We start from the raw sequence: 22,330 nt of genomic DNA, 5'->3' as shown, positions 1-22,330 counted from the left end.
TTTTATGTTTTTTGTGCCTTTTTCACCAACTTACTATCATTCATCCCAGTGTTATCTTCTACTGCCACCCTCGCCAAATATTTTTAATCGCGTAGATCACCAAATAAACATAGACGATGTCCATGTTAGAAACATGTGTTTCTTTGCGCTTTATTCTCTCCTACTTCCGTAGAATTGCGAGGGATGAACGGAATGCAAGGGATGAACTAAAACCCTTGCTCAGTGCATAAATATGTAGTCATTAAACTAAAGCTCTTGCGTATGTTTACGTTATTCAGTTATTCTTCGAACCCAAGGAGTTTTACGTAGTCGGAGGTACATTTCGGGATGACCCTCTATTGCCGCCAGCCGGTATGCCTTTCAAGTGTGGAAAAGTAAGGACAAACAAAATTATTAAAGGAAGCCACACAAGAGATACCGTCTTTTCCTTGAATCGTCAGTCTTGGTCCACGAAAGTTAGCACCAAATGGTATGTATCTACAGGACATGTAGGTAGCATGGGTTAAGCCTTCATTAATTATGCGTTAGTATGACTAACATTAAGCACAATAGCTACTTGATCTACTTATCGTCGTATTTGTTCTAGTTTGTTCAGACAGTGCATAGTGTCTGGACCATCAAGAAGGTGTCAGATATGCCGCAGGGTCATCCCTTGTCAAACGTCCCAGACGTTGCGCTCGACCCCTTCCGATTTCTAAAAGAAAAAGCCGTCGCCTTTTGCCGCAAATGTCCGTAGCCATGCCCCGAAATATTTTTGGCCAAAAACTTTTTGATGATGAGAGCGCGGTACTAACTTTTAAAAACAGCGTGAAACTAGGCATCACTTAATAATTAATGAAAAATAGGCTTTTTAGTAAAACACCTAAGAATATTTTTTTTTTAATTTGCACGACTTTCGACCCACAATGTGCTTGGGCCTGTGAAGTTTTGTTTAATGTAAATATAAAAAAACAATTGTAGACTCTTTTAACATTTTTGTTATTTTATAAAAAAAAAAAGATATCTAATTGCTCCCGGGACTTAATAAAAATTTTTACCGGCTGCCCCTGCAGGTATATAATCTACAAAGAAAATGTTTAAAACCGCTCAATTAAATATCTCGCACTAAACAAAAATCTTGTATTTGCAAAAAAGTGAGTTTTCACGCATAAACAGCCGCTTATTTAACCTTGAGGTGGTCAAAGTAAAAATACAAAATATGGTGGGCTTGGAAGAACAGTCGATAATATTTTGATTGTGAAAGTTTAATCAAAGTTATTTTGTTTAAAGCGAGAAAACAATTTTGAAGCTGAACTTTCACAGCACAATCCGGCTTCGCTCCTTACCGCCTCTTCGCCGCAGGGCACGCCACCTGCGACGATAGCTGACAGGATTATTTCATAAGAAAGAACGGAGTTCTCTGCCGCTTCACCTTGTCCGTCTTTCCGGCTGCAAGGGAAGAAACGGCCGCGTTTCGTGTAATAATCGGAGGTGCAGCCAGCGCGAAGCAATAGCAGGCCCGTTGTGCCCTTTGTACCCGAGGGGGGCTCGAAATGCGATGCCTAAACGACGGGCGGCTTCAAGTGACCAGGACTTTTCCATGACATGCCAAAGGTCCTACGGCCATTTCTGATTCTTAAAAGAAAACTGATGGCTCTTCACCGTAACGTTTGTGGTGCTTCTCTAACGTATTTCTTTGACGAAAAACAAATTTCATGGGGTGATGGCGGTTTGAAAGAGTAGAAGGGGGGTGGAACTACGAGACATTCAATAATTGATGAAAAGTAAGATTCTTTACGGAACACTGAAATAGTTTTACCTAAAAACCCTACGGTGTTTAGATTGCTATGTAATAATGATCGTGGTCATTGAATTTGTTATGCTCGAAGCAGTTTTTAAAAAAGAAGGAATATATGAGCATTCTAGCATATTTTTAGTTTTGTTAAAAACTATGGCTTTGCTGCGTGCGACTGTAAATACTCTTATTGACAGTCCTGTAGGTATACTGTACGCAAAAAAGGTTTCAGGCCGTACAACTCAATATCTTGCAGAGAAAAAAAAAAGTAAAGTTTTTGCGAAACTGCGTTTTGGAGTTTAAAGAGCCGTCAGTTCTGCCTTGAGGTGGCCCAAAGAAAAATACGTAACATGGTGACTTCTACAAAAGAGTTTATTTCATTTTGTTCTTGAAAGTTTAATAAAGTAACTTTGTTCTAAAGAGGAAAAAAACATTTTGAAGTCGAGCTTTCGCACCGCAACCTGGCGTCGTTCCTTGCGCCTCTTCTCTGCACAGCACGCCACCGTCGAGCCCGGCAGAGCGTGCGACGGTGTCACGCTGTGCGCACGCAGGTAAAAAGCAGGACCTCCAGTTGTCGGGTACATCTTGGTGGGAAGAGGTTATTTTCTACTCTTGTCTCTTTATGGCTTTTCCTAGTTTGACCGTTTTGCGCGGCTGTGTCCTCCTGTGGACTTCCACTGTCTTGATATCAGCAAATGCTTAGCGCTGCCAGGTAAGAGCATCCACTAGTAAGCTAGCTGTTTCTTACGTACACATAGCAATCACTCTCTCTTCTCGACGTCAGGACAGGTGTAGACAGTAACACAAAGCCCCGTGAACGGGCAAAATCATACGACGAGGCGATGTGGTAACGAATGCGCGAAGTTGGAGGCTCACGCCTCTTTTGTGTTTAAATCGGCTTTGAAACGCAAATTCTTGCGCCGCTGAATAGTTCCGCTTTTCAGCGCAGAATGATTGATTTTGTCACGTTTCCCTTTTAGGAGAAGTCCACGTCAACTGATGCCACCCGTATTAGGCATCGCGTTTCGAGCCGACCTGGGGCACAAAGGGCACAACGGGCCTGCTATTGGTACGCGGTGGCGGCACCTCCGATTATTACACCCAATACCCGCCTTTTCTTCCCTTTCAGCCGCAAAGACGGACAGGGGGAGGCGGCAGAAAACTCCCTTCTTTCTTTGGACCCAATCGTGTCAGCTATCGTCGCAGGCGGCGTGCTGTGCGGCGAAGAGGCGTTAAGAAGCGACGCCGGACTGTGCTGCGAGAGTTCAAATTCAAAAAATGTTTTCTCGCTTTAAACAAAAATTACTTTGATTAAACTTTCAAAATCAAAAGATTATCGATTGTCTTCGAAACCCACCATATTTTATATTTTTACTTGGACCAACTCAGGGTGAAATAAACGGCTGTTTATGCGTCAAAACACACTTTTTTTTGCAAATTCAGGATTTTTGTTTACTGCGAGATATTTAATTGAGCGGTTTTAAACATTTTTTATAGATTATATATCGGCGGGGCAGACGGTAAGAAGTTACATTAAGTCCCGAGAGAAGTTAGATGCTTTTTGATAAAATAACAAGAATGATAATTTTTTAAAGATTTTAGTTTAAAAAAAATATTAAATTAAACAAAACTTTACAAGCCTAACCACATCGAAATTCGAAAGCCGTGCAAATTTAAGAAAAAATATTGTTGGGTATTTCCCTAAAAAGCTGATTTTTCATCAATTATCGAGTGATGCCTAGTTTCACGCTGTTTTTTTAAGAATTAAAACCGCGCTCTCGTCATCAAGAAAATTCTTCGGTAAAAAAATATTTCAGGGCATGGCTACGGACATTGCGTAAAAGGCCATGAATTCTTTTTTCAGAAGTCTAAAGGGGTCGAGTGCAACGTCTGGGACGTTTGACATGGAATGACACCGCAATAAAAACGAAACATACAAATTAATTGCTGAGGACACCTGAAGAAGCAACATTAAAACACGTTATAGGTAAGTAGACTGAGCGTTTTTTTGAGAATCCGTATTGGAAACAAAACATAAAATATAAAAGCTTGCTAGAGAAACAAATAAAAATATAAAACGCGCTCCAATTAAATATATTAGGCTTTTTTTTAGAACCAGTATTTGCAAAATAGAACATAATTCTAAAAAAACTGTCCTACAAAAAAAATCAACGGTAAGTTTGAAAAATGTAATCTAAAATGCAAACTCGCATGTAAATTTGCTTACATATATTTCTTGTGTTCAGAACTTTTAGGGAAAGCTATTATAGTCATAGATAAGTACCTATTTTTAAACTAGTAATGATTGCGACGTCGTTTTTATTTTTCTTCTCCAAACTCAACAAAACTAATTTTGCTAACATATATTTATTGTGTTTCTGGAGATTATAGGGCAAGTTATTATAGTTATCGATAAGTACATAATTATAAAGAAGTAAATATTCTGACATGCTTGATATTTTTTTCTTCAATATTATTGCTAAAAGTGAGATTATTTTACACATTTTGCGCAGCATTATATTACAAAAGTGCACGAGAACTTTCCTAAAAGTTGTGTTTTATAACATATTCAGTTTCTACCACAAATTGTATTTTTATTTTTTAAAGATTAAGAAAAAAGTTGTAAAAAAGCTCTCGCATACATATTTTAATTGTTTTAATGCTCAGTACGCGACGCAAAGCTATCACCATCTTACCATTAGGAGGAACATTAGAAGCACGTCGCAATGTTTCATCATTGATGATTTTATTAAAAAATTAAATTGTGAATTTATTTGCTTGCCATAGACTTCTGAAGGCCACACGTAATATTTAGCAAAGCAAGTTTTGATTACGCATTTTAAGATTTGTTGAGTAAATTGTAAATGGTTTTGTAGCCACTCAATAGGACAGCCGTAGGACGGTCTTAAAAATCATTCAAACGAAACAGAAATTATATTTAAATGGCTTAGATATGGGACACATATAAATCAAATCATTTCCACGAAACAAAAATAGCGCAATATTTACCGACGCTAGTCGCAATCTAGGTGGAATTCACAACACGCTTTTGGCCTTGCCCACAGAACGTTACAACCAGGTTAACTTGGCTGCTCGGCTGATTACTTCCGGAAGCCTAATGTCTTACTGACGCGACGTTTGTGCCTCTAGTCTGCCATCTTACACCGTCTGCAACTTGTGAGGGCAGATGCACGCCAGCGTACGGCATCGTGTGCCATTAGAACACACATGAAAGTGTCGCGTCCGCATCCGCCATTGCTGGCGTCCGTCTGCCATTCCGCCCTCGTCTAAAACCACCTGAAACGCTCTCAAGACGCGACCACGAAAGCTGAGTTCTAGCTTTTCATCAGGCACAAGCCATTGTCCAATAGAAGCGAATGTTGGCGTCTGTCCATGTGCGGTGCAAAGCGAAAAAACGCATAAGAAAAAAAAAATGTAGTCCTTTCAACTTTCATGACTTTTTCTTGCATAGCATCCCCGAGCAAAGGTAGGTGAGCGTTATGACGTACAATTGGAACCCACCTAAAAATGGTCGTTATAGCAAGCCAGCTTTGCTCTCAACTTGAGAGCCACGGGACTTCGATGCGAAATGTCGGAAACATACCTGGACAAACCTGTTGTAAAGCGAAGGCCCGATCGCTTCCAGCCGAAGGGCTCGCGAATTTTTACTTGAGTAGCTTACATTTTAGTACTAAAACCATGGTCTCAATCACGACGGTTCTGCGATTCTGAAAGGAGAAGGGCCGCTCTTACGTAAGCCGACACATTTATTGAGCATCAAATCGCGTGAATGAACAATTCAGGCCAGATGGAACAAAAGAGTTGTTGTGGAACTCCAGAATTACCCTAGTCCTGCTACAAAAATAAGTACTCGCACAATGCTTCCAAAGTCGTGTCCTTGCAAGAGGTGTTTGCTACGAACTACGACGATTGCGGCCTTTCTCTGAACATCTCGGTGTGCACAAAATACCTGGTAATTACTAAATAAGTGAACTCAACAAGGTACGCGGTGTATATACAGCTCGCCGAAAACGCCTACCGTTTTGTTTTTTTATATTTTGAAACCGAAGCGGAAAAGGCGATCTCGCAATATTTTTGAAACCAATAATGACAATCTATATCGCTTGTTTCTTAAACACAAAAAGAATTGCCGCGTGCATGGCCGAGAAGAAACGCTTCGTTGTATTTCTAGAAGATTCGTGCATACTCGTACCCCACGTCATCGACACCCGAACAATCTAAGTTCGAGATCCCAAGTGTAATACCTAAGGAGCCCAGATGGTTTTTCCGATGCACTCTCGCGCTAGACAGCTTTCCCGGCGACACGCCGTCGCTTGCTGCTGCCACCTTCGACGCTCGCTGCTGCTTTCTCCACGTTCGTTTTTTTTTTTTTTTTTTTTTTTTTAGCACAAGTAAGCCGAATAAACCTTTATTTTCTGTTTTACGCTTGTCGATTCGATCCCATCCGCAACATTTCTGGAGTAGGTGTGGGTAACTTTGCATGCCCCTTCCTCGTACGCTCCCAAGTGAACCAAGCCCGATCCCGAGCTCATCAAAGAAACCGCAACAAGAACTAGCCCCACAAGTAGACCGTGCATAGCTCGAAGACGGAGCAAGCCGCCATGCCGTGTTGAATGCCAGCCGCCTGAATTTGAATAATTGGCGGAACAACTAGGCAAGAAGCCACCTAAACCGAAGATTTTTTCCAAGGGCCAGCCGGCCGAAACTCCGGCAGAAGCATCACCCATCTGTTTCTATCCGTCGTGCCTCGTACGCCGATGCCCTTCTACGGCGAAGCTTACGAAGACTACGACGACTCGATACGGGATCACGAACGGGTGGCGCGGCATAATCGATGCGCGCCAAAGCAGAGCCTCGAGATCATCTACTTCTCACAGCATGCAACGGCCCGTTTCTTCTTCGAAAACTACGAAGCATTACTCACCTCCTGGTAAGCGTGCAAAGAGAAACGACGCAACACCTTTGCGAAATAGCTGCGTAGCAAGCGCGCTAAAGGACTATTCCGGGCCAGAATTATAGAAACAAATGAAAGCATTGTCAGGTTAGTCGGAGACGCCCTCCGACTTTTCAACCGCGCGGATCCTCAAACGCAGGAAGCGAAGAAGCTTATGACACTCTTTCGAAAAGTAAAGGGAAGCATTTTCGGGGGCCTCGCGTGAAATCCTCCTGCGACAGTCCAGGATTTTGTGACAGAGGCCACAAATATAAAACGGGCCAACTACTACTAGCGACTGCCGAACGTCGCTACCCTCTATTTGGCTGGCCTCGACGCCCCCAACGGCTTCCTTCCGGGCATCCAAGGAATGATCCAGAATTTTGTCCGGTATAAGAGTTCAGGAAATTGCTGCCCGCTGCTGATCGCACGGCATCTCCCTTTATCACCAACGTAATGTAGGAGGAAGTGGATCGTCACGCCTCCTGTATCAAAACCACGGGTTTCGAAAAGGCTCAGTATACGATGCGCTCTTTCCTAATTTCCTTTATAGCTCGCGTTAGGCACTGATGTATCCCGATTCTTTGCCTTGCGCTTCGTTCGTTGTATAGTATGCCTTGTTTCTCAAATTGTTTGTTACGTTGAGGAGGTCGTTTGACATTCCTGTTCAAGATGGTTCCATTGATTTGTTTAGTCGCTTTGGCACGGTTCCGTTTCTTCCTCTTTTTTCGTGCTTTTCAGATTCTATTCTTTCGTTTTGTAGATTCCCCGTTTTCTTTTTTGATAAGGGGAACTGTAGAATAACCTAATATTCATTTCCGTTATAACCACTTGTGATTCGTTCGTCAGTTGACTTGCATACTGTAGCCTTTCTTGACGTCGTTTCTACGCGACAGTCGTTCAGGGGACTGTTTGTAACACTTGAGGCTCCAGTTGCTGCGCGCCTGTGCTTGGTATGTTGTTCTGGTTCGTCTCCTGTGACCAGTGGGCGGTCGGCGTAATCGGTGGGCCCCAAGGCGACCGTTCCGCCTTCGTCATCTCTGGTGCGGGTAGTCACGTGAAGTTGACTTGCCTATCGAAAAAACGGTATGAAGTTTAACACGGTAACATCCAAACTGGATTATCGAACCGGGAATCTTACCGTAAAATATGCATACCGGGACCAAACCGTATAGCCAGTGCATACCGTAATCTGGACTGGATTACTGTACACCGTAAAATGAACCGTGTCCAAACCGTTCGGCCGGTGCACACGATAATCTGAACAGGATAACTGAATACTGTACAATGAAGCGTGTTGCCCTACTGAAAAAACCTATATAGTTTTCGTACAAGTTGACTCGTTTGGGTCATACATATGATTTTATAGACGTACGGGGCCCGTATGCAAACAGGTTGTACTATGTGTGAACGGGTCGCAAACAGGAGCACCCGACCTGATTCGGGTCGACCTGTTATGCGGGCCCTCCCATTCTGCAGGTCCCCCTGTACAATTCCTGTTCAGAAACAGGTGAGCTAGTAACCCCCGGTCTGCCCCTCCTATTCAGGGGCTCTCAATTGATATGAACTCCCGACACCCTTCCTGAAAAGATCATGCGAAAGGAAGTAACAAAATGACTCGTAAGCATGTACAACTGACAAAACAGATATATTACACGGATGACAAAGCAAATAACCCAGCAACTGTCATGACATCAACAGGCAAACTAAGTTAGCTCCCAAAAGTAGCTTAAAACTTCAGCTTCCTGTTGATATCTTGAAGTTGCTCCGCAATATACTTGTTCATGTTACCCCTACGTTTCCTAGGCGACACATCCAAGGGTGCTTGCCCGATGTACATGTCGATGGCATCTGAAAATGAAAAGACCGTGGAAATTATCCGTACGTACCGCTGTAAGTCAATCCTGCCTATATCGAACTCGCAGAAAAACGTCTTCAAGTTCGATATAGCGGGTAATTAAAAAAAAAAAAAATAAAAGCTTTATTGGATTGGACATCAAACAAGCACACCACATTTAGAAAAGTTGTTTACTCTTGAAGTAGCGTCTGTACGTCATGAGGGACGCTCTACGCGGCTATTCAGTGGCCGCTTCTTCCGTTTTTTTAAGATCTCACCGGATCACACTCTCCCCGCTTGCTACGTAAAAGAGAATTTATATTTTCTTCTGCGTGGTTTACGCGAATGCCCCCGCCTCCCCCCCCCCCCCCCCCCCCAAAAGAAAAAAAAAATAAAAAAGAAAAAAAAAAGGCAATCTTTCCTTGCGAGCTAGCTTTCCCCTAACGTCAAGCCCGCCTTGGCGGAAAGCCATCTTGCAGACCAAAACGGCGCTCTTGGCAGTTTGATTAATTGGGAGATGCTGCGATTTTTGTTCAATGTAACAGCATTTTTCGCTATGCATTTCTATTACAGCTACTACTCTGTTCACAAATAGTTCGATACAATGTATAGTTTGAATTAATAAGATTTGACTGTAGCGCTATATAGAAAAAACAAATCGCATCACATTTTAATTAGTTGCAATAGTGTACTTATTAAGGTGCAACGGAGAACAATTAGGAAGGATCGTAGTGATATATCAACCCAAAATAAGTGAGCCAAAAGATTTGCCACCTTAAATCTGACCACCTTCTAAATGTCAACTCTGTTTCGAAATCGGAACAGGTAGCCTGTTCTGGGGTACACTATGTTCACCATAAACTGACAGTGTATTTCGCCGAAACAATCAAAGGCCTGTCTCTGATTGTTTGACTTCACTCTTTGCATTTGAGTCTGCAGGGGGGGGTGGGGAGGGGGGGGTTGATCATCTGGTTTAAAGTTGACAGTTGACTGGATCAACGAGCTCACAGCTTCTACGGCCCAGTCAGCGTGGGGGTGAATGGAGTAATGGCGACGCGAAATCGATGGCACCTTGCGGCTATGACACGAAACTGTCAGGGTGGGTGCACGAAAATTTCCGGGTTGGTTTAGTCGACAGTTCACATAAGTTAAGCAAATATTCATAGCACTTGGCGGTCTAAACTAAAAGCCGTGAAAGTAGATTCAAAAACGCCTCACGGAAATTGTCAATAACTCTGGCCCACCTCCAGGTTGACCACATAATATGGTGACAGAGGTGATCGATTCCAATATTTCACAAACATTAGTCTTCCCTGAATATAATAAATGAGGCCACGCAAGTTTAGGCATGTGACTATAAGTGCTTAAATCTGTTGATTCAATGTTTCCTTCCCTTATTTGAAATTTCATTTCGAAATCGCCGTTACACCTGCATGCATCCTGCCCATGCACGTGAATTCGACACTTTTGTTTACTTTCTCAGGATTCCCGCAGCTCTTTTTTCTACCTTACTGTTTACATAAAGACACTGACATTTTTTTATTGTTATGCACACAAAATTAACAGTGGATATAAATGATGATTACCTCTGCCTGCTTGCTTTATTAGATCTCCCTAAAATTAACAAAAGGGCTTGTTCTGCCTTCGGAATAGAAGGCAGAACAAGATCTGTCATGACATCCGTAAAGTTTAAAGATGACAGGGGGAAACTGGAGAACACTGCCCCATGATTGAAGCGGTGCTCACAGAAAGACGGGAAAGAATTGTTTTATGGAGCCTGTCACTATACTTGGGAGCTGAGCTAGCCAGGACTTAAGCATTAAAAAAGCGAGAAATAAATCAAATTGCCGACAACGCGAAGTTCTTTTACGCTCCTGCAATAAGGGACCCAGAAAAATGAAGATTTATACCTTAAAGTTGAGGCCCATTTGCCCTTGTGCTAACATGTCGAGGAAGCCTCAAAAGCGGTTTGGTACAGCCGATGGCTTGCAGTCTGAAGATCTGTTTTCGACCAGTGAAAGTGTTCTCTTTTGCAAAGCACAGAACATTGGTTTAACACGCCTCTTTAAGAACTACTGCTTCTTGACATCAGGCACAACTGCGGGCGCCAAGAGGTGAAACGGCACGTGTGCCGCATGGCGCTACCAGCGCCGCCTGGCACATTGCTCCGTAAACAATGGCGCTGACGCGGAGACAATCCACCTCCTGCGCTCGTGCCACAGCGCACTTGCGGCTGTCTGGTAACGCGACGGCGGGTGCGGTATTGAGTGCAAAGGCCACAAGGTCACACTTGTCATTCTCCCTAAATGTGAATCGAGAACTGCGTTTGAACCACTTATCGCAAACTGATTGTTGCACAAATCGACGCTGTGCACAAAATTTCTGCAGAGCCTTGTTTTGATTAAATTTTGCAAACGGTTTCATGCATAACTCTTGCTATTCAAGAGAACCAAGGATCGTGCTGTGCAACCCGGGGCTACTTCTTTGGATCAATCCCCACACCTGCCTGTTGTCATATGGGATGAGCACTATACCGGCAGGCCATGCATCACTGCTGAGTGATGCCTGTTAAAGCATTCTCCAGCTAAATTTCTTATTCACAATGCAGCGGCAGATATTCCGGTTATGAGGGCATGCTGGTGAACGCTCCAAAAAGGCTTAATCATGCAGTTGTTTGCGGAAGAAAGTTAGATTCATCCATATAAAAGGCAAGCTAGTAAATAACAATTTAATTTGTCCTTTCACTGACAAACAAAGAGAGGCGAATTATCTAAAAATGTGACTTTCACAAGTGTCTATGAACATTCGGTGCATGGCACACTTATCGTAACGGGGATCGGAACGGCGGAACGAGCACAGGAGTAAATGCGTCTCGGCCGCAGCGTGCACAAGTGTTTGCCAAGGGATACGACAAACAGCACTAATAGTCCCGAGCACAACGTATCATGGCGTTTCGGCTCATATTCGACATAATAGTACCAGATATTCCTCTGCAACCAGAGCCTACTGTGGCTCGGTGTAGAAAACTGACAAGTGCAGCTCTATACAAAGCTATGTCTCTTAGAATAGCCAAAGCGATCTTCAGTGAACAGAGGTCAAGAAGACTAATTAAATTGCTGCATGTTGACAACAAGCATGACAAAGTTGGAAACAATTGAAAATTATTTAGCTGAGTTACTAAGGGCTGTCGAGTATGTGCAAAAAGCACTTTAACCTTTAATAAGTAGAGCAATTCCTTGTAGGTGTTAAGTTTTGTAACACTCTGTACAGACGTCAGTAATTGAGCCATTCTTCCGTCAGGCTTGTCATTATCATAATGAATGGTGCCTTTCTTCATATGAAAGCAATCTTTTTCGCATATACTTCATTTTTAGAGCGCAGCAGGCGCCCGTTTCCGGCTTGAGCGGCGCCGCCGTCGCCCTAACCGCGCCGTGAATTATGGGTAAATTTCCCCGCTAACTCTAGCGGAAAATTTTCCCGATAAATTTAGCGGAGAAATTTTGCCGCTAAATTGAGCGGAAAAATTCTCTCTCTAAATCTAGCGGGAAATTTTCCCCGCTAAATAAAGCAGAAAAATTTCCCCGCTAAATCTAGTGGAAAAATTTCCCCACTAAATCCAGCGGAAAAATTTCCACGCTAAATGTAGCGAAAAAATTTCCCCGCTAAATCTAGCGGAAAAATTTCCCCGCTAAATCTAGCGGAAATTTTCCCCGCTAAATTTAGCGGAAAAATTTTCCCGCTAGATCTAGCAAACAAATTTCCCCGCTAAATCTAGAGGAATAATTTCCGCGCTAAATTTAGCGGAAAAATTTCCCTGCCTAATCTAGCGAAACAATTTCCCTGCTAAATCTAGCGGAAAAATTTCCCCACTAAATCCAGCGGGAAAATTTCCCCGATAAATGTAGCGGAAAAATTTCCCCGCTAAATCTAGCGGAAAAATTTCCCCACTAAATCCAGCGTAAAAATTTCCCCGCTAAATCCAGCGGAAAAATTTCCCCGCTAAATTTAGCGGAAATATTTCCCCGCAAGATCTAGCAAACAAATTTCCTCGCTAAATCTAGCGGAAAAATTTCCCCGCTAAATCTAGCGGAAAAATTTCCCAGCCAAATCTAGCGGAACATTTTCCCCGCTAAATCTAGCGGAAAAATTCCCCGCTAAATCTAGCGGAAAAATGTTTTTGGGGGTCACGTTATCCCCCGAGGTTACGTGACCCCCGTGGTCACGTGACATCCCCAAGGTCTCATGACCCCCGCGTGACCTGGGGGAGTAACGTGACCTGGGGGTCACGTGACCTCGGGAGGGGGGGGGGTCACGTGACCTCATAGTAGCGCCTAAGGTACGGCGACGCCGCTGAAGCCGGAAACTCGCACGTAAGAGCTGCGCTCTAAAAGGAGATAGCTTCTTGAATGCCAACTGAATTCACTGCATACTCGCGAGGCTCGGCAAACCTTAGATGGGTGAAAAATCATTGTTGGCCGTGCCTGCTAAAAGTGCAAGCAAGCTAAATGGTTGGGATTACGCGTCAGCCACTGCTCCAGTCAAGGCTACCCGCTCGCGCTTGCACAGCCTTCGCAGTTCATGCTGCGAAGAGACGAGGTATAGTGCCATTTGCACATTCAAGATAGCAAAACGCACCACATGTCCGCTCGGAGCGGCATGATGATGATACCCAACAGCTATTTCGCGTATTTTCTATAAAACCTATATAATGCACGATGCCGAACCTGTCTATTGCTGCATAGTTTAGAGCCGGGAAGTTAGACATGCAGCAAGGCACGCACCTGCGATTACATCTACTTTAGCAGGTGTAATGGGCTTCCTTCCCACGGCGCCATGCTTTGTCACAAATGGACGGTTGGCCTGTTACGCTCCTATTGACCAGGTGCTCGTCCTTGTAGAGGCACCGGGCCAACATGATCAGCAGCCCGAGTCGGACTTGGCCTTACTTATGGCCCAGTCACATTTTTCTTCTGGTAGGAAAACCCCGCCTTTGAGGTAACGATGCAAGTGTAAACATAATCTTAAATAAACAGGTGCTCAAGCAAGTGTCAGTACAGGTATAGTGCCTGGACGTATTCCCCACTGGTGCAATCGCCATCCTCTTCCTCCCGTGTATTAAGAGTCGTCCCAAGGAAGCATGCATGATGTTACGAAACAGAAACTGTCGTGCTGTCGAAAGTCTGCACTTGGTCTTCAAACCTCTGGTGAATAAGACAAGCAGGCACAAGTGCCGCTGCCGTCATGGCGTCTCAAGTTGTGACTGCGAAGTGACTGTGGACTGTCGAGGCACCAAGAAGAATAGTGCGGTCAACACACCGGATGGCTAAACCCGCCAAAAAAACCTTGATGCGTTTGTGCTAGTTTCGTAAGTGGCATCAAAGCGCCTGAGCAGGAGGACCGTGCAGCACTTCGAAGCAAATGGCAGTGTAGCCCTAAAATGAGAGGCACTTGGAAGTGAGTGGCAGCACAGCACTCACTCGTGGCACGTGTCTCTCGCATTCACACAATTAAGGCTCGACCGCATGTAAGCGATTTAGCGAGCAACGCGACGAGGATCGGCGACAGCGACGAGTGACGAAGACTTCTCAGTGACGCTCGTAACGCTGCTTGGATCTTGAATTACTAGAAAACGTCGCTCATCGCATTGATCGCTTGTTCCTGTTGCTTTCATGCAGTGTGCCTCGTCATGCGGCTGAGCGATAGCGAAAAGGGTTCCCATCGCTTGTCTCGTCGCTTGCTTCGTGGTTGTCGACGCTTGCAAAAATGTGAACCCTGAATTTAGGTAGGGCTTTGTCCATGACGGCTCTAAGACTGCTGGCAAAACTTTGTGTTTCAGTGAAATACGTCCACATGATTTCTCACTTTGCTTATGTACTGAGGAGGAAAGCTGAGGAGGAAGTAGATGAAAAATCAGTTCATGGTCTCTTCAAGAAAGTTGTTTCAAACACCTCGTTTTCTGTTGTTCTTTGGCGCCTACAGTGCCGTCCGGCAACACAACAAGTGCCTTCCAAAAGAAAGTTGGACGGCGCATGTATCACTGGGGAGCTCGTTAACCAACGCCCCGCCTGCCTTCACGCCGCTTCGCGGCGACATAATGCGGCTGCTGATGACAAATATATTAACCTGCTTGTCCCCTTTGCACATGCCACTTCGCAGCGTCCAGCCCCTCTGTCCCATACCAAGCCCCGCTGTCCCCCACGCACCTCCGGAAAGGAAGTCCCATACCAATTTGTTAAACAAAGCTTCGTCGACAACATCCGTTTTTTTTTTGCCAGTGTTAATGGTAAAAAAAAAAAAAAAATGTCGTAAATATCGCCAAATGCCTCGACAAAACAAAATGTTGGAGAAAAAAAATGAAAAAAAGTAAGCCCACACTTGGATCAAACCCGGGTCCCCTGCGTATGAGGCGAGCTACGCTACAATTTCCACTAAGCTACGCCACAACTTCGAAGAGCTCGTTTTGACAATTCGCTTTACATAAGACATTTGGACGGCACTTGAAAGCGTGAGTGGAGTTCCATCGCACGGCACGTGAGCGCTCTGCAAAACTGCCGTAGGACGGTACTCGACACTACATTATATATATATATATATATATATATATATATATATATATATATATATATATATATATCACGTTATATATATATATATATATATATATATAACGTGATGGCCAAGAAGCGACAGCGTTCAGTCTTAGGCTACCATTTTTATGTCTGTTCGCGTTCGCCCTGGCGTGCGCTCTTAGAGCGCGCTTCTCCTTCGCCGTGGCGATACTGGCGATCATCACACCATCCCCCTTCACGAGGAAGTTGCCGTCCCGGAACTACGCTTCTCATGCTAGAAGCACTCAATCGCGATACCGCGCGGGTCGACTCAATGTTTCTCGTGGCCGAAGGAGGTATCGCTCTGCTGGCTTTGCCTGCTGTGGCACGTCTACAGGCAAGTCCGTTGGAGTGACGTCATCAGGGGGCAAAAAAACAACTGGAAGTTGATCGTCGTCCAGGAGTTTGGCAGCGTTCGCTGGTGGCGGATTGTGCTGACCTCCGTCAGTGCCTTGGTCCCCGTTTTCTTCTACGTGGTCGTCAACGTGAAGCTCGTTGTCAAGGATGTCTAACAGCGGTAGGTTCTCATGAGCGTCGGCCAGGTTCGGATCCTCAGCTGCTTGTACCGGTGGTAGACTTTCGACCGCATCGACGTACAGATCATCACCTTCAATGTCTATTATGTCTGGGTAGTCTGGGACTGCTGGGCATGTAGGAGTCGGGTCGTTTTCTTTGTTTTCTGTGATGATTATATCGGGGAAGTCTTTTAGTGCTGGTGCAGATAAAGGCAGGTCGTTTCCCGTGACGTGTGATAACGTCCTGGCAGGCAACAAGACTGGCTCCTTCCCATCGGCTACCCGCTTCAAACGGTTGTGGTGTACACCCCGCGGCTTCCTTTTTCCAGTTTCTTCCTGGATTCTGTACACGTTGTTAGGAAGCTTCTTGACGACTACATAAGGACCCAACCATGGCAAATATAACTTCGAGGACTGTCCTCGCGGCACAGCGGGAGAATGTAGAAGAACTCTGTCACCAGGTTCGTAGTCTTCTTCCCTGGCCGTGCTGTCGTAGTGGCGCTTCTGCGCATCTTTTGCTTTCATGTCGTTTACAATTGCGTGGTCGCGAGCCCTTTGTAATGTTGTCAGTAGGCGCGATGCGTGTTGTTCATAACTGGACGTCGACGCCATGTTAGTATGGACGTGCACGTCGAGCAGCATGTCAGCTGGTATATTCATGTGTCTACCGAAGAGCAGATAATGAGGACTGTAACCAGTCGATTCATGCACGCTCGAGCGATAGGACATCATGACGAGAGGGAGCTTGATGTCCCAGTCAGTCTGTGTGTCATTGACGTACGCACTCAAGCTGTTCATCAGCGTGGAATTGAATCGCTCAATTAATCCGTCCGACTGGGGGTGGTAAGGGGAGGTCCTTGTTTTTCGGTTGTCCAAAATTGAGCACATTTCTTGAAAGACGTTGCTCTCGAAAGTTCTGCCTTGGTCTGAGTGTAGTGCCGACGGTATCCCGTAGCGACTGAAGAAGTTGTGGACGAGGCTATTGGCGACCTCCTTGCTTTCTTGAGTCTTCAGAGGGAACACTTTAACCCATCGAGTAAAATAGTCGCTCACCACCAAGATGTACTTTTGGCCTCTTTCCGTCGTTCGAATCGGACCAGTGATGTCAATAGCCACTCGCTCAAAAGGGAAGGTGGCCGCTTCCTGAATCAGTGGTGCTCGTGGTCTGAGGTTTGGTGCCTTACGAGCGGAGCACGTAACACATTTCGAGCACCAGTCGGCTACACTGGGTGCCCCCCCCCCCCCCCCCCCCAATTCGAATCCAGAAAAACCTTTCTGCGGCCTTCTTTAGTGTCTTGGCGCGCCCAAGATGTCGGCCCCCCGGTGCATCATCATGAACGGGGTCTAAGGCCAGCGGTATCCATGTCTCGGGGATCACGGGAACAGGGGTTGACTCCGGTATTTTTTTCCACATGAGGCAGCCGTCGACTAGCCTTAGCTTCTGCCGGTTGCGGAAGAGCGCTCCCGCGCTGCATCGACGAATATCTCCTGCCGGCGTGCCTGCAAGCAGGGCGTCGATGATGGGCGAAAGCTGCGGGTCACGTCGTTGTTCTTCTCGAAGGTCTGTCATGGTGAATGAAGACTGTGCAACTGTCATGAGCGCGACATGTTGGCCTTCATTCGCCGGGGAAGGCCGTCTGGACAGCGAATCTGCATTTCCATGTTGTTCTCCCGGCCGATGCGAAACGATAAAGTCATACTCGCTGAGTTGGTCAATCCAGCGGGCGACTTGGCCTTCCGGTTCTTTGAAGCTGTGTAGCCATTGAAGCGCGCTGTGATCCGTCCTGCATGTGAATCGCCGTCCAAGCAGGTAGTGCCTAAAGTAACGGACGAAATAAACCAGGGCCAGCGTTTCTTTCCTGGTCACACTGCAGCGGCGTTCAGGCTTCGTGAGGGTACGACTGCCGTAGGCGATTACCCTCTCCTTCCCATCCTGTAATTGGGATAGTACCGTGCCGATACCGTTTTCACTTGCGTCCGTGTCGAGGATAAACGGTAGGTCGAAATTTGGAAACGCCAGAACTGGAGAGTTCGTGAGGCGCTGTTTGAGCTCTTCGAAGGAGTCTTGGCACTGTTGTGTCCAGAGGAATTGAACTTGCTTCTCCAACAATTTGTGAATCGGGGCCGCGATGCCGGCAAAGGTTGCAACAAATTTCCGGTAGTACGAGGCAAGTCCTAAGAACGAGCGAAGATCCTCGACGCTTAAAGGCTGTGGCCACTTCGAGACCTTTTCTGTTTTCGTCTCGTCGGTTCCGATTCCTGTAGCCGAAATTTTGTGGCCTAAGTACAAAACGCTGCTGCTGAAGAAGCGGCACTTTGATAGTTTCAACTTGAGACCTGCATCTCTCAACGCCTTGAGAACTTGTCGAAGATGCATGACATGTTCGGCTTCCGTTTTGCTGAAGATGATAAGATAGTCAAGATAGCAAAGACAGAAGTCAAATTTTCCCATGATTATTTGCATCAACCGTTGAAACGTTGCAGGAGCATTGCACAGCCCAAATGGAAGGACATTAAATTCGAAAAGTCCTTGATGTGTGGCAAACGCTGTTTTCTCCCGAGACCCCGTCGACATCTCCACCTGCCAATATCCTGACGCCAAATCGATGGTGCTGAAATATTTAGCACCGTTCAGGGCTTCGACAGTGTCGTCGATCCTAGGCAGTGGATATGCGTCCTTGTGTGTGACCTCGTTCAGCCGACGGTAATCTACACAGAAGCGCAAGTTTCCGTCCTTCTTTTTCACCAGAACGACGGGCGCAGCCCATGGGCTGTTAGAAGGACGAATTGCTCCCGTGTCCAGCATTTCATGCGTTTTCGTGGTCACAACTTCGCGGCGGTTTGGAGGTAAGCGGCGCGGAGATCCTTTGATTGGACCGCCCGCACCAGTGTCGATCGAATGCGTCAGAACTGACGTTCTCCCCAAGTCCCAATCACCTTGAGAAATTACATCCTCGAAGTCAAGAAGCGTACCTTCGATCAGTTTTTGTTGATTACCCTGGAGGTGTTGTGATGCGGCAAGCTCATCTTGCAGCGAGGTGAGTGTCCATTTCTCTCTTTTCGTCGCAGAGCAGACGCTGTCTCGTGCCGCCTGCGCGTGCCTCTTGTCAAGTGGAGCAGCGGAGTACTCGCCTGCAGGGTGGTCAAAAGCGTGCAGGGTTCCGAGACTTGTGCCCTTGAATAAGGTGACCGGCTCTTCCTAATGGTTGATGACACCTACTGGTAGCTTATCGGACACTGTCAACACGCTCCAGGTGACTTCAGTATTCCTTTTCACGAGGAGATCCGGGCGAGGTTCGAGAAGCCCAGTACCGAACTCTGCCGTATTCGGTGAAATGGTCCCGACAACGATGGTTGCGGTCCTCGCTGGCAGAATCGACGTGACAGAAAGCTGAACTCTTTGGGTCTGGGCACATCGGCTCTGTACTTGTCGTTCGAATTTTTTCTCGCTGAAGTCAACCCGAAATCGGTGTTTTATTAAAAAGTCCAGTCCCAGGACGAACTCATGTAGGATGCCGGGGATAACAATGACAGGGTGGCTCACCGAGAGATCTGCAACCTCAATGTTTAAGCTGCATGTTCCCCAAACTTCGAAGGCGGCGCCGTTAAGGCCAATGACTCCCTCTCGGTGAGTGAACTCAAAATCAGGGTTGTCGCGCGAGAGCTCAAGCCACTTGTCGCCTCGTAAAATGGTCGCTGACGTCCCGGAGTCGATAAGCATGTTCATGAAAATTCCGCCCACTTTCCCCTTCACTGTTACTTGGGGGAGCGGAAGAATTCCCTGATCTCCACGTTCCACAAATGTAGGGTTGTCACTTCGCAGTGGCGCACGCTGGTCAGAGTTTGCACACGATCTTCCGAGGTGGCCAGTACCGCCACACTGAAAACATCGCGGTCGCCTCCTAGGAGTGTTTCTGCGGGGAAAGCTTTGGCTGTGCTCCTGGAAGTGACTCTGCGACTCGATGATGCTGTTCACTGTGGCGCGAAGGTCGGCCACGCTGCTGCTCAACGCCGCAATGGCATCGCCCGTGGGTCGCGTAGTGGCTTCTGAAGTGTTACCCACGGCGGCGCACAGTATTGGTGTCCCCGTAGCCGCAGACAAATGCCCAATGGATGTTAGTCTTGAGGCTATCTCAAGAACTTTCTCAAATGTTGCAGGGTCAGCGACGAGGACTTTGTCACGCAGCTTGGATTGGAGACCCACAATGAACTGGTCCCGTATCATCGGGTCGCCCACCTGTAGTGACACCTCAGGATGAGCCTGTCCAAAGAGGTCCACGAGGTCGTAGGCATAGACGTCTACGGCTTGCGTGGGTTGATGGCCGCGGGACCGAAACTGTGCCACAGACACAGCACGCTAACCTGCCGACGCCAAACGATGTGTCAACGCCTTCACTAGTGCGGGAAAAGTGGCCTTGTCTTGGTCGGGAAGATGCTCGGGGACGCGGAAGGCCCATCCTCGGAGGCGTGTCGGCAGGTACACCAACTTTTTGGCATCGTCCCAACCGTTGGCTGCCGCGCCACTGGAGAAGAGCTTTGCCCATGACTCAAAGCTTCCCTCACCGGGGAAGACGTCCGGAAGAACGGGGTGTACAGGCTCGGTGGCCATCCCACCGCTGCCACCAATTGTAACGTTATGGCCAAGAAGCGACAGCGTTCGGTCTTAGGCTACCATTTTTATGTCTGTTCGCGTTCCCCCTGGCGCGCGCTCTTAGAGCGCGCTTCTTCTCCTTCGCCGTGGCGATACTAGCGATCACCACATATATATATACATATATTATTTGTAACTACTCAATGCGCGTTTTTCCCCCAACCTTCACAATAAAATAGTGCCACAGGGCTAGCAAATAAGTGCAACATATACAGCATTTTGTATAAAACCGCCCGTGCCCTATTCAAAAAAGAACTCTATAAACTCTTCGCAAGCAACATCATCAATACAGACCCTACTTCTAAAGGCGCACGTCACGCAATTATTGGAGTAGTTTCCGAGGACGAGAATCGAACTTGAATTCGAACACCCGCAGCGAAAGCAAACGGGGACCAAATACGAGCGCTAGCACGTAACGGGTACCATTAACAGTCATGGATTCCGCAAAACACACTGCCTAGTTAGGGAGTACCAAGCCGCAGCCTGATCTGTAGAAGTCGTCCTGTCCACCGATTTACGAGATAAAGCTCCCCAATACACTTACCAGGTCGTCCCCTCCCCCACCTCCGACTCCGGTGGGACCTTTGCCTTTGTGGGTGTTCCCGCAATCTGACTGCTCGCTCAGTGACAGGTCGGTACCGGGACTTCGTTCGGAAAAGCTCGAGGGTAATCCAATGCGTAAAGCACGTGTGGTACAAGCAGCCGCACACGTTCGCCTTCACGCTTCCTGCACACACAAGAACACCTCACAAACGCTCCGAAAAGAAACCACTGAAAAAGTAAAACGAATGGGTGAGTGCTCACCATGTAGACTCGAAGCCACAGCTGGTTCCATGCGCCCGCCGGCACCTGGGACACTTTCTGTTTTCCCAAGAACATCCTTCGATGTTTTTTTTTCGGAAGAGTAAAGCTATACGCACTCCGGACTGCACTTCGGATGGAAATGGCTATACGCACTCCGCTAAACTCGTATAAAACAAAATGTCACAACGAGTTTACTGAGCGATGGCACAGCATAGTCAATAAAGAAAAAAGAAAAGATTGCATAGCATAGGGGTTAAGGTGGCCCCAAGCCAGAGACGCTACAGTATGAGTTTTTATACTGTACAAATGCGGTGCTTTTTTGGGCTAAATCGAGAGCAGTGCTGCAGATCGATCTCTACATTGAATGGAAGACAGCAAAGTTTTTGCAGTTTGGTTACAGTGCTTGGAAACTGTTAGCTCTACTTGGTCTCCATGCGACTTGGTGGTCTAGGACGGACCACTTAGAGGCCCTAAAAAGAGCCAAGTCCGCGTGGCGTCACTTCTGTGACGAATTCATGTATGTGAGCTCAATGTTACAAGCGACGGAGCAGCAAGGGCTGGAAGGGTGATCGGAGTTCAGAGCACGTTTAAACAAACGAGCTCTGAAGACACGGTGGACAAAGATAAGTTACTAGGCCACCGAAAACGGGGACCGGGTTTTTACATAGCTTGTAGGGAAGAAAGCCGCTGTGGTCGTTATCTGCTTACTGAATGGTATAACGGACACCAAAGATTGTGTACTGCATTTCTTGTCACACACAAAGTATGTTTAATATAGCCGAAAAAAGAAAAACACAAGTCGTTTTTAAAGCATGTATATAACAAATATTTTTTAATAACGAGTAAAAAAAAAAAGAAAGAAAGCAGAGGGGTTAAGGTGTCCGCTTTATACGCTAGTGGACGCAGGTTCGATCCGCGGTGGGCCTACTTTTTTTTTTTTTTCTTTTATTCTCGAACATTTTGTTTTGTTGAGGCATTTGGCGATAATTAAGACATTTCTTTTGTGCGATATACACTAAAAAGACGAATGTTGCCGACGAAACTTCGCAGAACTAAATGGTATGGGACTCCCTTTCCGGAGGTGCGATCGGGGACAGCGGGGCTTGGGTTGCTGGCTGGACGCCGCGAAGCGGCGTGTACTGGTTAAGTTTTGTAATTAGCAGCCGCAAACTGTCGCCGCGAAGAGT

General features: G+C 46.3%; 1 protein-coding gene across 1 annotated transcript in view; it reads left to right on the top strand.

Annotated features, from left to right (window-relative positions):
* Nucleotides 1-22,330, top strand: part of LOC120838916 — a 159,735-nt gene that overhangs the window by 1,200 nt on the left and 136,205 nt on the right. The window contains exon 2 of the mRNA XM_042294846.1: nt 279-469. Coding sequence (XP_042150780.1) covers nt 279-469 — 191 coding nt within the window. The remainder of the gene's footprint in view (nt 1-278; nt 470-22,330) is intronic.

The sequence above is a fragment of the Ixodes scapularis genome, unplaced genomic scaffold (genome assembly GCF_016920785.2).
Source record: "Ixodes scapularis isolate PalLabHiFi unplaced genomic scaffold, ASM1692078v2 PGA_scaffold6__148_contigs__length_123643588, whole genome shotgun sequence".
Lineage (NCBI taxonomy): Eukaryota > Metazoa > Arthropoda > Arachnida > Ixodida > Ixodidae > Ixodes > Ixodes scapularis.
Note: the sequence above shows the minus strand (reverse complement) of the source record. Positions and strands in the feature narration are given on the sequence as shown.